General features: G+C 29.9%; 1 protein-coding gene across 1 annotated transcript; it reads left to right on the forward strand.

Annotated features, from left to right (window-relative positions):
* Positions 1–7,339: 7,339 nt before the first annotated feature.
* Positions 7,340–8,871, forward strand: LOC123893816. Its single transcript, XM_045943617.1, has 3 exons — positions 7,340–7,468; positions 8,265–8,483; positions 8,591–8,871. The coding sequence occupies exons 1-3, from the start codon at positions 7,415–7,417 to the stop codon at positions 8,720–8,722; spliced, it is 405 nt and encodes a 134-aa protein (XP_045799573.1). The 5' UTR covers positions 7,340–7,414; the 3' UTR covers positions 8,723–8,871.
* Positions 8,872–10,703: the final 1,832 nt, after the last annotated feature.

A 10,703-nucleotide genomic window follows, 5' to 3' on the forward strand; every position in this document is an offset into this window, starting at 1 on the left:
TGTATAAACAATAGGAATAATAGGGAAGAATAAAGAGAAAGGGAGAAGAGAGGAGAATAATATAGTGTGTATTATACTTAAGTGTGTCCTTTACATGATACATGAGTTCTATTTATAAGTAAATGTAATGGGCCAATAACATGGGCCTAGAACCTATATGGACATCCACTAAATATTCATAACACTCCCCCTTGGATGTCCATCGAGGATATGCCTCATTAAAACCTTACTAGACAAAACCCAGTGGGAAAAAATTCTAGTGAAGGAAAAAGAGTACAACATCCTTTATGTTTGAACTGAACTGCCTTGTTAAAAACCTTACTAAGAAAACTCAATGGGACAAAACCACGGTGAAGGGAAAAAAAGTGCATAACATATTTATGTCTCCCCCTCATAAAGACAATTATATATGAGATGAAGAAAATCAAATAATCTTCTGTAGTAGTTGCTCAAAAGTTTACTTGGCGATGACTTGTAGAAAATTTGCTTTATCTTCCTTTTATGTTACTCCGCGAATTAGGAGTCTTCAATCACGAACTTCAATCAAAACACATTCTTGACCCATCTCTCGTAGCGCTAAAGTTTCTTCATCATTTCATGAGGTTGTTGTTGTGATTTGTTTCACAGATCTCTATGAGTGATTTTATTTCTTCATGTAAACATATAGTTTGTTTGTGATATATACCATTACGAGGATAAGAGAAATAACCTGCAAATATCTAAAATAACGAAATGTATACTTTATGATATATTGACAACAAGTAATAGGTCCATAATGTATTTGGCCCCAATTGAACTAAAATGTGGTACTTCGGGACCAATTAGTTCTTCATCATTTACTCGAGCTCTAAAATATTATTCAAATACTTATTTTGTAAAAAATGAAAATATCTCAAGCTCTTCGGGAGTTTCTTGATGATATTGTTATCATCAACATAAATATAAAAATTTCATTGCCAAAATTTTCTTAAAATAAACAAATTGTCATTTTCATATTTCCCACTTTGAAATATTCAACAAGAATATTATACAAAAATGCATATATATTGCCGGAGTATATAAGGAGACTTATTCATGTTTATTAAGTCATCTCTCCAATAGTTTAATATATGTGTCTCACAAAAAAAATAAATCCTTCTGGGATTTTCATTTAATCATCATTATCAAGTGAGTCATTCAAACACATTGTAACACATATGTGCTACTAAACTTAATCAATTATAAAGAAGTTATGAATTCACTTCAGGTGAATACACCTCTTGAAAATTAATGGTAGACGTTTTTCTTTTCGCGCGAAAAACCAATTTGTACTAATTATTTTCATCTTCAAGTGTATGGACCGTTGGTCCAACAACCTTTTGCTTTGCAAAGCTAGTTTAATAGTATTAATCGCGTCTACCTATCTAGTCAATAATTTCATTGTCTATAATCTTTAATAGACTTTGATTTATGATCCTCATTATTTCTTATCATATATAGCGCTATATTATATAAATAAACATCGTCAACGTTGATTTTTCTTTCGGTTTCATCGTATTCCATTCATGACATAATTCGTCGAGATCTCTTTATTTTCATAAATTTCAGGTACCTGATAAGTTCTTATGGAACTAGAAAATTAATTATGTCAAATAATCTTTTCATATCCTCACTTGGGTCATCTTTCTTTTTAGCTCCTTTTCTTATTTGAGGATTTTAATCTTTGGAACCGACTGACCTACCACGCTACAGGGTGGTTAAATTCATTTGCAATATAAGATTGTCCAACAGGGACATCCATTTTGATTGGAGCATTAGCAGCTGATAGTTGATTTCATAAACTTTGCAAATGATACATCTTTTGAACATCTGGTTCAATCTATTTTATATGAGGATCAAGATGAGATAATAATAACTATTTATTTCAAGTGATTCATTTGAACTTCAGGTTCATATTTTTCAGCTGCTTGTTCCCTCCCCCTAATATTGGGAAAACTAATTCATCATCACTTGAAAATTATCCTTCTGGGCTATAAACAAGTCCCTATTGGCTCAATATAATTTATAAGGGATGAAGAGTTGTATCAAATATATTTTCCCAATATTCTTTAATAATTCATCGTATTGCATTATATTGGAGCAATTGGAACATACCAACACATCCAAAAATGCTTATATGAAAAATATTAGAGTATAAAACTAAACTTAATTGCAAGTTAAGGGGAAGACTTTCGTATAATAACTTATTGGCTTGAGCGAATCAATATCTCAACATATATATTTAAATGTTCCCAAAATATAAAATAGAACATATAAGTATTGATCTCATAAGTATCGATCATGTAATTAACTTTAGACGTCTAAAGAATGGATCTTCAAGTCCATTATTATTTTTGTTTGTATGAACATATTCTACAAGATGTTCGGTATAAATTTCAATTAACATATGACACTTATCAAATACTTTCTAGAATAATATATACATAATGAGCTCTCAAAAATAATCTCACAAACTTTTGGTTGTGAGTTGATAACTAACATACATGTGACCATTTAGTTGATGCATCAATTAAAATTATAGAAATTTAATTGGTCCATATGATCATGATCGGTGTATTGATTTACAAATATCACCTTTCGTATATTTCAAAAATAAAAGATACTCATTTGCTTAATTTTTCAACTTCCTTTGGGAACTAGTAACATGTAAAAATTATTAGAATGAAGGAACTTCGGGCCCTTCGATACATATTTATAGAATTTTTTTTCGCATCATAATAAATCCGGGATAACCCAACCGGTCTGCCAACAATAAATTTAATATAATTTGTAAACTTCTGGTTTACAATAATTTGTTATTCAATTGCACTAATATATTTATAAGTGTAGTATAAATTTCTGGTTTAAAACTTTTCCATTACACTTATTTTATCCAAAATATGTCTCATAATAAAAAAAATATATCCAACTTCAGTACACCTATTTCTTGATATATTGATTTCAATTAAAACTAATATTCAAAATTAGGCCACAAAATAATTAAACCATACGTAACTGATGCAAATCATTGATTAAATACGAAGTCAAAGAAACTAAACATGCTAACTGATAAATTGGCAATAAAATAATTATATGTTGCTTAACCATAACAAATAATTAAGTTAATTGTTGAGAAATAAAATCATGGCAACTTATAAGCAGTAACGTGGAGTAAAGTCATAAATATAACTGATAAGTATAAATCATAGCACTGAGATTTATGATTACATTGAGTACAAAAAAATAAAAATTATATACATAGAAAAATAGGTGATTCAAAATCAGATCATTAGAAGAAAAAATTAATAATCTAACATGAGTTTGAAAAACATAGAATCCAACAGTAAATAAAAGGATAGTGAATAACACGTACCGAACAAATTGTCGTGGGATTAATGCTCGATATAAATTTATTTATCAACACCAAGTGTATTGAAATATAAGAAAGGAATTGTTCCGTTTGGTTATTTTCTCAATTTTGCTACTTCAAGAACATATTCAAGAGACATAACATTTTATATACAAATGAACTGTATAAGCAATGATCATTTGAGCAATCCTTCAAGGATGCTATGAACTTTTAGTTCTTCAAAACTATCTTACAAGACTTTCGTAATGATCAAAAACAATTCACTCTTTGCACAATCCTTCATGAATGCTCTATTAAATTTTATATCACAAATGATCTTCATAGTATTCAAGAGCAATTCATTCTTTGCGCAATCCTTCAGGGATGCGTGATATTAAGTTTCTAGTTCCTCAAGAACTATGTCCAAATCTTTTAAATAATAATTGAAAATTTCTTTCTTTGAGTAATCTTTTAAGAATGCTTTAATTTTTTTCTTAGGAAATATATTACAAATTATCTTAATAATTAATGATAAACAAACAACTCACACTTTCATAGTGTTGAAGAAGAATTCATTCTTTGTGCGATCCTTCAAGTATGCGCAATATTAACTTTCTAGTTATCCAAGAACTATGTCCAAATGTCCAACACAATTATATAATATTCATTATTTGAGAAGTCATTTGCTTCAATATTAAGGTTTTTTTCTATAGTCCTTCGGGAACTATACCATAGTTGATCTTCATAAACAAAACCAAAGATCAATATTTGAGCAATCCTTCAAGAGTGCTTTAACATTGAATTCTTCTAAAATTTATCAGGATTAAATATTATTAACACATCTAAATGAAAAAACTGTGATAAAGAATATTAGCATGAAATAGAGGATAAAAAAAATAATAATAGTAAATTCCTTTATTAACTTTTAGAAAATAATGATAATGACGTTCATCAAGGAATTAGTTGTCATAAGAAATCAAAGGTGACAAAATTAATGGAATTAATTGGTCATAATATATACATATTCTTAACTGATATAAGAAATTAATAGATAAAATAAAAGAAAGAATGAACTACCATTAAAAGAAATAACTGATACGAGTATCATGTCCCTTGTATTTTTCTTTCTTAATACAAATTCCATTCAATTGCCTTAATTGTCAAAATTTTATAATAATTACATATCGTATGATCCTCATTTTATAATAACTACCATTGAATTTTATAATGTATTTACGGTCAATAAAAAACTTGGCATATCGATGACATATAGGTTATAGATTATATATATATATATATATATATATATATATATATATATATTGAATTCTTCAGCTTCTTCAAGAACTCCATAATAGATCGTATAAATTATTTGTAGATCCTTCAAGATGTATCACTATTGAATTCTTCAGGAATTCATAAAGTATAAATATTGAGTTATTCTAAGTTCTTCAAGAACTTTAGTTTAGTGAATTCTTACATAATTTATAAAAGACTGGCTGAAATTCATAAAAATTGATATTTTCCAAGTTCTTCAGGAGCTAGATCATTGAATTCTTCTAGAATTCAGAATGGATAAAAGTTTAGTTTTCTTAGTTTTCTAAGTTCTCCAGGAACCAAGAGTATTGAATTCTTCGAGAATTCATTGATTGAATTTTAAGTTCTTCAGGAACTAATTATTGAATTCTTCGAGGATTAAATTTATAAGTTCTTCGGGAACCTGTTATATTGTAATAACAATATCTTTTTCTTTTGCAATCATTCAAGGATGCATGAATATATTTCTTGAAGAATATATATAGAATAAATAAATTACGAAAACAAAAACATGATTAAAACTACATGTTTTTCCACAACATTCCTTTTAAAGGAAATAAAAAAAATCATCGTCTATTACTAAATTGTATGGTTTGATAGTTGATACTATTAGTTTGTATTTCTAGTTTTGAAAGAAACAATAAGCTAATCATATCTTTTACATACAATTTTGAATTAACAATTATAAAAGGAGGAACAGTGGCTAACACAACAAGATAAAATGAAAAAGAAGCTTCATGTACACACATACCTCTTCGTGCCGACACTATACACATGAATCACGATTGCTGGATAAATATGAAAGCATACCACGATTGCTGGATAAATAAATCCTTGCGGACGTTGTTGAAGCCCCAAAGAATAGTAAATATATCGGTAGAGTTTCGTGCTGATAACGTGTTATAAAACTATGTATAAACAATAGGAATAATAGGGAAGAATAAAGAGAAAGGGAGAAGAGAGGAGAATAATATAGTGTGTATTATACTTAAGTGTGTCATTTACATGATACATGAGTTCTATTTATAAGTAAATGTAATGGGCCAATAACATGGGCCTAGAACCTATATGGACATCCACTAAATATTCATAACAATTATGATTTAATTATTAAAATTTTTATGATAACTTTAAATTTTTTTAAATATTATTTCACAATTAAGATCATTAATGTTATCGAACAACATGACATTTTTTTTTTGTTTTCACCACAAATTTAATCGGATTCAATGGTCAATTTTGGCATATTGAACAACGTGACATTACTCATATATTAAACTGTTATAATTTGATAAAAAAAATTAGGGTCATGCTAAATGGTATCCTAGAATTAAGGATAAAAAATAGAAACAAAAGTAAAAATTTTCAATAATTTTTATTTTTTTAACATTTCAATGTATTGAATACACTATTTTTAAAAATATATTACCATTTTTATTTTCTTAACCATCACATAATAACAATATTTAACATTTTCATCCGCCATCTACTCAGTATCTCCGCCACTCAACTTCATCTCTCTTCTAAAATTTCTTTCTACCTTAGAAACAAAGAAAGATTTTTTTATATTATTATTATTATATTGTAAAAATATATATTCATATTATTATTATTATTATTATTGCAGAAAGAGAGATTAACCTGATAGATTTAATAATTAATTTACCAATTAATTACATACAAGTCATGCTCTTATACAAATAGTGCGGAAGCTAGATTGAACAAAAAGAGCATGCATATGTAAACTGAATCTACGACATGTCAATTGATTAGAGATATCAGAAATACCTGGATCCATTGAGAAAGTCCTTTAGCAATAGTCCTGAAACATGAAAGGTTAGACGAGCAACACGTACTCGTTGGCTAGTGTGGTTCTTCCTCAACCGGTACTCCTTATGCCTTGAATTCTCTTCAGATGGGGAGAAGATGTTATTTTGCTTGTGTACGGTATGTTGGGGATCATAGCCTATATATAGAGTGATGTCCAGTTAGGGTTCCCATTATTCCGTAATTGGCCATCCGACATCCACTCATATTTTCGTCCATATCCACTAATTAGTTCATTAATTAATATCTTAATAGAAATTCATTTATCCTTTTAACTTTATCTGATCACTTATCAACTAAGACTCTTATTATGATAAATAGCTAATATAATTAATTTAAATATAAATACCCAAATAACAATTATTAAAATATAATAATTAAATATAAAATATTCCAACATAACACTCATTTTCCAAAGCAAATCTGAGCAGGCTTTTGCAAGACAAGGGAGAGTAGATTTTTTCTTTTTGAGAAAAGACAAGAGTATATTTATATGCAACAAAATGACCATGTTAATGTTACATAAAATCTCATTCTCAAGTTATCTATCTTCTTCAATTTTCCAGAAACATGTTGGCAGAATCACGTGAAGTGAATAACACGTGTTCTCTATTAATTGCGTGCATGACATTCGCCACTATTACGTGTCCACGGAACAAAACCAATGAGTTAACTCACCCTTACCATCTCAACATTTCACACGTCATCATTACACGTGGCAAAATATGGTACTACCATTCCCACAGTAATATTTTCACACGTGTCACATGAAATTTATTTATATTATCTTTTTTTTTTATCGTTTATAAAACTTAGCAAAAATCAAAGTCCAATCTAAAACCCATAGCTTGAAATACAAGAGAGAACAAGAAGTATTTGTTTTCAGAGAAAGTGATAGCAAAAATGGTGACTACTGAGGTACCAATTCTCTCTAGAATTGATCGTTTGGATAACATGGTAAGTATCCCATCTTAATGCAATATAATTATAAACTTTATATTTTTCTTTACCAATTAAGCCTTATATTTGCATATACAGTATATGACGTAACTAAAACAAAACAAACAAAATTTAAGGTGTTGATCGAACTTTATTTTGTATGATTCTTAGCGGATAAAAATTAATTTTTAGATAATTTGTAGTGGGATAGGAATTTCAGTTTTTGGTCGGTGGTCGTCTCTTAACTCTCAGTTTATTTATTTCTAAGAACAATTTTAAAATCAAATATAATATAACTAAAATTGTCATTTTAGTACCTTGTTTTAACCAAACACACATCATAAGTATATAGAGTATAATTTGATTTTGTCAATTGCCACTTCAAACATCATTTACCTACAAACAAGGAATGCTAACATGAGACTTAGGGAACTTTTTCCATAGACCTTATAAATTAATTATTCAAACCGACTTATCAATATTTTGCTAGGGAAGACGGATATAATATTACATTAAATTGTTCACTACACGTATTTCATGTTACAAATATTTGAACCCTTTTGAAAGGAAAATGGTAATTTTGCTTCTTAACGTGTTAGATGCGGTTTATAGTCATGTATCAAAATTTTAATTATAGAGTTTTACTAATATCAATTTTTTGTTGGACTTTATTTATTTCACGCTTGAACTCTGAACTATCAGACCTTTTTTTTAATAAAACATGTGTCATGATAAATTTAAGACACTGTTTTAGTATTTTCCTTAAATATATTGTTATGTTAGAAATTTTATTCTAAACTTTTTTATTATATAGTTGAGGCAATTAGAGAAAATTAGAGGGTACGACCGATCTCCAAAGAGCTCGTGTGCATCCACTCCAACAAGTGGAAGTGATGGACGTGTTTCATCCGTTGATTTCTCCCCAAAGAGTTTGGAGAAGCACTGCCGTCCGATCGAGATTGTCATAATGGAAACCGAAGTCAAAGGAACGTTGATTGAGAGGCTCAATCAAGTTGAGGATCGGATGCTAAAGGTTTGTCCACGTGTGTTATTATAGACCTTTAGATGTTATGGTGTAGTATATGTTAATGTGATATATTAGGTTAGGTCTAATGTATTTTATGAAACTTTGTTTTGTAGCTAGAGGAAGATTGGATGGCAGAAAGGAAGAAAGAAGAGGAGAAGAAAATTGTTAAGAGGCCAAAAAAGGGTTTGAAACAACTTGTGAAGGAATGTGTGATCAAATCAAGAAGAGAAAATGATAAGGAATAAGAAGAAGCATGAATTAATGAATTATGAGTATGTGTATGTGTATGACCACTATAATTTGTATAGTGTTTACTCTAGTGAACGAACATTTTCAGATACGGTTTAACGTTTTATTAATTTTTTTTTTTTGTCTTGGCAATGCAATGAAATTCAACTAATATATAATTGTATATAATTGTGAGATCCCGGATTCAAACTCGGATCACGACGTTCGGTCTAATAATTTCGATATTTTTACCGGTTCAGCTAGGATTTATGGGACAACATAAATTGGTCATACCTATTATTATGGGACAACATTTTATTAAATTTTGAATTAACAAAATGTCATGCCTGCTATTACTTATAATGTTTGTATGCAACTTACAATAAATTGGTCCAAATGGTAAGTTCTCTTAAGTATATTTGGTTAGAGATTTGATTTTTGTTATAATGTTGTATGCAACTTATAATAAATTGGTCCAAATGGTTAAGTTTAAGTATAAGTATATTTGGTTAGAGATTTGATTTTTGGATCACAAATTCTCCCAATTAGAGATTAATTACTGTTAAGGGCCTGCATGGTTTTTTAATGTCAACCACAATTCCATCAACATCTCCATCCCAAATGTGTATTCATTTACAATGATGAAAACATTCCCCCAACTGTTTGATGAAATGCCAAAGTTTCACACAGCTGTTTTGGTAGCCATGACTACTGCTAGTCCTGTTGTCCATAACCCAATTTCATTGGCTGAGTTGGCTATTGATACTACAACAACAATAGGAGGCCAAACTTTGAAGGAATTTAATCAAGTAGAGGCTTGTTTAATTGCAAAGAAGAATTCAATCCAACATGTGCTGGAGGCTGTTGAGTATGGAAAATCAAAGATATGCAATATGATGGTTTAGTATGAGCTATGAAGCACGAACACAGAAACGGATACTGGACACGACACGGATATTGACACGTCGAGGTTGATAATAATGTCGAGGTTAATAATAACCTGAGAAAATGACACAATTCAACTTAATTATAAGTGTCGGTGTCGCCTGTGTCCGACATCGGGACATGCGAGAAGTGTCGTGTCGGTGTCGCGTGTCTCTGACACCGGGACATGCCTAATCCGAGAAGTGTCCGTGCTTAGTATGAGTGGTAAACATATTCAAAATTTGAAATGGTCATTGGATGCCTTGATTAAAGTCTCGAATTATCGAATCATGAATGTAACTGAACCATTACTAGATGGAGTATGCATCAAAGTTCCAAAAGTCATGCCACCTGAACCACTATTGGAGTGATCTTTTTCATGATGCTTGTAGTTCTATTTTAGCAAGTATTCACTGCTATTTTGATGACAATGCAGGGGTGAAAATAAACATACCATTGGAGAGTTATTTATTGTATGAGCACTAATAGAGTGTATCATGGAAATTATTTCGTCTCTGTGACTTCTACAAATTTGGTTGCTGTGAGTGGTTGAGAAAGTATCCTTTAAGTGAAGAACTAGTCACTGAATTGGGGAGACAAAGGAAGTTCAGCCATTACATTTATGCTTTGTTGTGTTTTCAATCACCTCATTGGTATCAGTATGGTGGCAATCCAAATTTTTTTGAATGACAAATTCAAGGTACAATGGCTGCCTAGTAAAATTACTTGTGATTCACTCTATTAGAAAAGTTTTGAATAAACCAGTTCAACTCCAAGGGGCCTCAATGATTCACTCTATTACATCCTCTCCTAATTCTAATTTTCTCAGGTTTCTCCAACTGCTTTTGCATAGGAAAATGATCCTATCCTTCGCGGAAAATCGATATTCAAATTTGATACTGAAAATTCTGCTCTTAAATATGTTACTGCTAAGTTTAGATATTGCAATGTCACTGTCTGTATCCAACTTTGGTCGAAGGGAGAGCTAGAAAGCAATTTCAACTAATGATTTGATATTCTACATCAGAATAATGCTATGGCAAATAATAGACTAATAACATAACAATTAACTCA

The sequence above is a fragment of the Trifolium pratense genome, linkage group LG7 (assembly GCF_020283565.1).
Source record: "Trifolium pratense cultivar HEN17-A07 linkage group LG7, ARS_RC_1.1, whole genome shotgun sequence".
Taxonomy (NCBI): Eukaryota; Viridiplantae; Streptophyta; class Magnoliopsida; order Fabales; family Fabaceae; genus Trifolium; species Trifolium pratense.

Coding starts and splice junctions, on each gene's coding strand:
- LOC123893816 (XM_045943617.1), top strand. CDS start 7,415: ATGGTGACTACTGAGGTACCAATTCTCTCTAGAATTGATCGTTTGGAT. Junction 7,469..8,264: donor TTGATCGTTTGGATAACATG/GTAAGTATCCCA, acceptor TTTATTATATAG/TTGAGGCAATTAGAGAAAAT. Junction 8,484..8,590: donor TTGAGGATCGGATGCTAAAG/GTTTGTCCACGT, acceptor TTTGTTTTGTAG/CTAGAGGAAGATTGGATGGC.